The sequence below is a fragment of the Aplysia californica genome, unplaced genomic scaffold (assembly GCF_000002075.1).
Source record: "Aplysia californica isolate F4 #8 unplaced genomic scaffold, AplCal3.0 scaffold00992, whole genome shotgun sequence".
In the NCBI taxonomy this organism is placed as follows: domain Eukaryota; kingdom Metazoa; phylum Mollusca; class Gastropoda; order Aplysiida; family Aplysiidae; genus Aplysia; species Aplysia californica.
The window spans coordinates 151,614-153,960 of NW_004798262.1; the positions used below are offsets into that span (position 1 = coordinate 151,614).

A 2,347-nucleotide genomic window follows, 5' to 3' on the forward strand; every position below is an offset into this window, starting at 1 on the left:
CCCCCAGCACCAAAGCCCTCAAGGTATCGATACTGATTGTTCCGGTGGCTGTCTGATGATGGCGACGTCTTTCCTTTCCAGATAATCGTTCCTTTCTTCGAATGCAGTTCTGTGAATATCTTGATAACATCTCCGGATGATCTAACGATTTTGACAGAGCAGACGTAGAACATAAGGTTTTTGACCTCGTGGTTGACCTGACGGGATGTCCCTCCTACGGTCACTCGCCTTGCTGCAGACAGACGCCTGAGTCTCCCCGCGACACCCACCGGTACAAGCGGAAGAAAAAAGTAAGTAAGTAAGGTTTTACTACCTCAAAACGGCCAAAAATGCCACATAAAACTTTGTAATACTGAGGTAGGGTTTTGTCTTCTGCTTTCATTCATTGATAATATATTATTGCTTTAAAAAGATTATTTGTCCACTGATCATTAATCTAGTGTTTATACAGATTTGCCCGCAACCTTAACGAGTTTATTGTTTCGTTTTAGTGGAGGTATTACGGCGCTCGCAACTGCATAAGGCCATATGAGCGCCAACGAGTTTATTGTGTTGCAATAACCGTAAAATGCTCACTAAAACAACAACAATAAAAACAACATAACAAAACAAAAACTCAAGGCAAACAAACAAACAAGTAAGTAAAAAAAATAAGCATGTAATATCATAATAAGAACTAGGTCAAATCACTGCATTGCCTCAGTGAAAAACTGGATGAACAAAAACAAATTGATGTTGAATGATGATAAAACAGAAGTCATTCTGGCAGGCAATGCAAAGTCTGTAAATGAGGTTGACCACGTTCACATGACAATTGGTGACGCAGAAATTGCATTTTCAAGAAAAGTTAAGAACCTTGGCATCTATCTTGATTCCAATTTGTCAATGTCGGCTGAGATAAATCATCTGATCAGCTGCATGTATTTAGAAATAAGAAAAAATAGTAAAATGCATCATCTAATCAATACAAAGTATACTGCTTTACTAGTAACTAGCTTACTTTTATCAAGACTCGATTATTGCAACTCCTTGTTATCAGGAATATCACCGGAGAAAGTAAAAAGATTTCAAACTGTCCAAAACAATGCTGCCCGTTTAGTTTTACAGAAAAAAAGCGAGACTCTGCTAAACCTCTTTTATGGACATTGCATTGGCTTTCTGTTGAGAAAAGAATTGTGTACAAGTTGGCCACCCTATGTCACGGCTTGAACGATAGTGTGCCATCATATTTATCAAATCTGTTAAGACTGTGTATTCCAAGTCGCAGTTTAAGGTCATCAGCTGACAAAAAGAAATTTCTTTTGCCATCTATGAAACTTAAAACAATGGGTGAAAGCGCATTGGAATATCTAGGCTCCAAGATCTGGAATGCTTTACGAAGTACTTTAATTAAGAGAGATCAAATCTTTTGATTCATTCAAATGTTAGCTGAAGTCATTTCTGATTTTAAATTAGTAAGATGAATATTTTGGAGTGATTTTCTTTTAGTCAGAACACAACGTTTTTATGTCACTGTTGCACGTTGTACTGTATTGTAAAGCGATCAGAGCCGTGCACTCTAATCGGGGTTGAGCGCTATGGTAATGTGAGTCGTGCTGACAAAATGAGTTACTTCTCGCAATCCACGAAAGGAGATGAAGGTCGAAAATACACACATCAAATTTGTAAGTTCTAAAGTGATACATTTTCCTTCAGGTTTAATGCTTTTTCAGGGTTCCTATTTTCTTTCATTACTGCCCATTTCTGCCACGTTGCAGTGAGTCTCATATCCTCATTGGTTTTATTGGTTCATATGCAAAATTATATCAACCAAAACTTTAACTTTGATATAATATATCTGTGTCTATAAGACCAGAATTCGAAAAAATAAAGTAACTCATTTTGTCAGCATCCTTTACAAATGTCATTTATCATCATCACTCTTGATCGAAGACATACGAGGTGCTGAAGACTTTGCTGGGGTCAAAGGTGACACCGTCGTTGACGCACTCCATGTGGCGGAAAGTCTTCCCCTGATTGTCCACATGCAAGATGGCGCCGTTGATGACGTCACAACGGAGCAGTTGTAGAAGGGCTTCTCCAATTGTCTGTGGTCTAGGGGAATGATGATGATGATGATGATGATGATGACGATGATGATGATGATGATGATGATGATGATGATGATGATGATGATGATGATGTCATTTATATTGTGAATGTTCCCGAGGAAGCCCGTTGAGGGCGAAACATTAAACTTGTGATAAAATATTTTTGGAAATACTACCACGTCTTAACTGTTTTAATATCTGCTTTATACAATGATGATGATGATGATGATGATGATGATGATGATGATGATGATGAT

At 37.9% G+C, this 2,347-nt stretch overlaps 2 protein-coding genes across 2 annotated transcripts in view; both read right to left on the reverse strand.

Annotated features, from left to right (window-relative positions):
- LOC101862227 (15-hydroxyprostaglandin dehydrogenase [NAD(+)]) overlaps positions 1 to 2,347 on the reverse strand; it is a gene marked incomplete in the record, with an annotated part of 34,714 nt that overhangs the window by 15,450 nt on the left and 16,917 nt on the right.
- The window catches only part of LOC101861777 (15-hydroxyprostaglandin dehydrogenase [NAD(+)]), a 4,098-nt gene continuing 3,321 nt past the window's right edge, over positions 1,571 to 2,347 (reverse strand). The window contains exon 3 of the mRNA XM_005111050.3: positions 1,571 to 2,094. Coding sequence (XP_005111107.1) covers positions 1,917 to 2,094 — 178 coding nt within the window. The 3' untranslated portion in view covers positions 1,571 to 1,916. The remainder of the gene's footprint in view (positions 2,095 to 2,347) is intronic.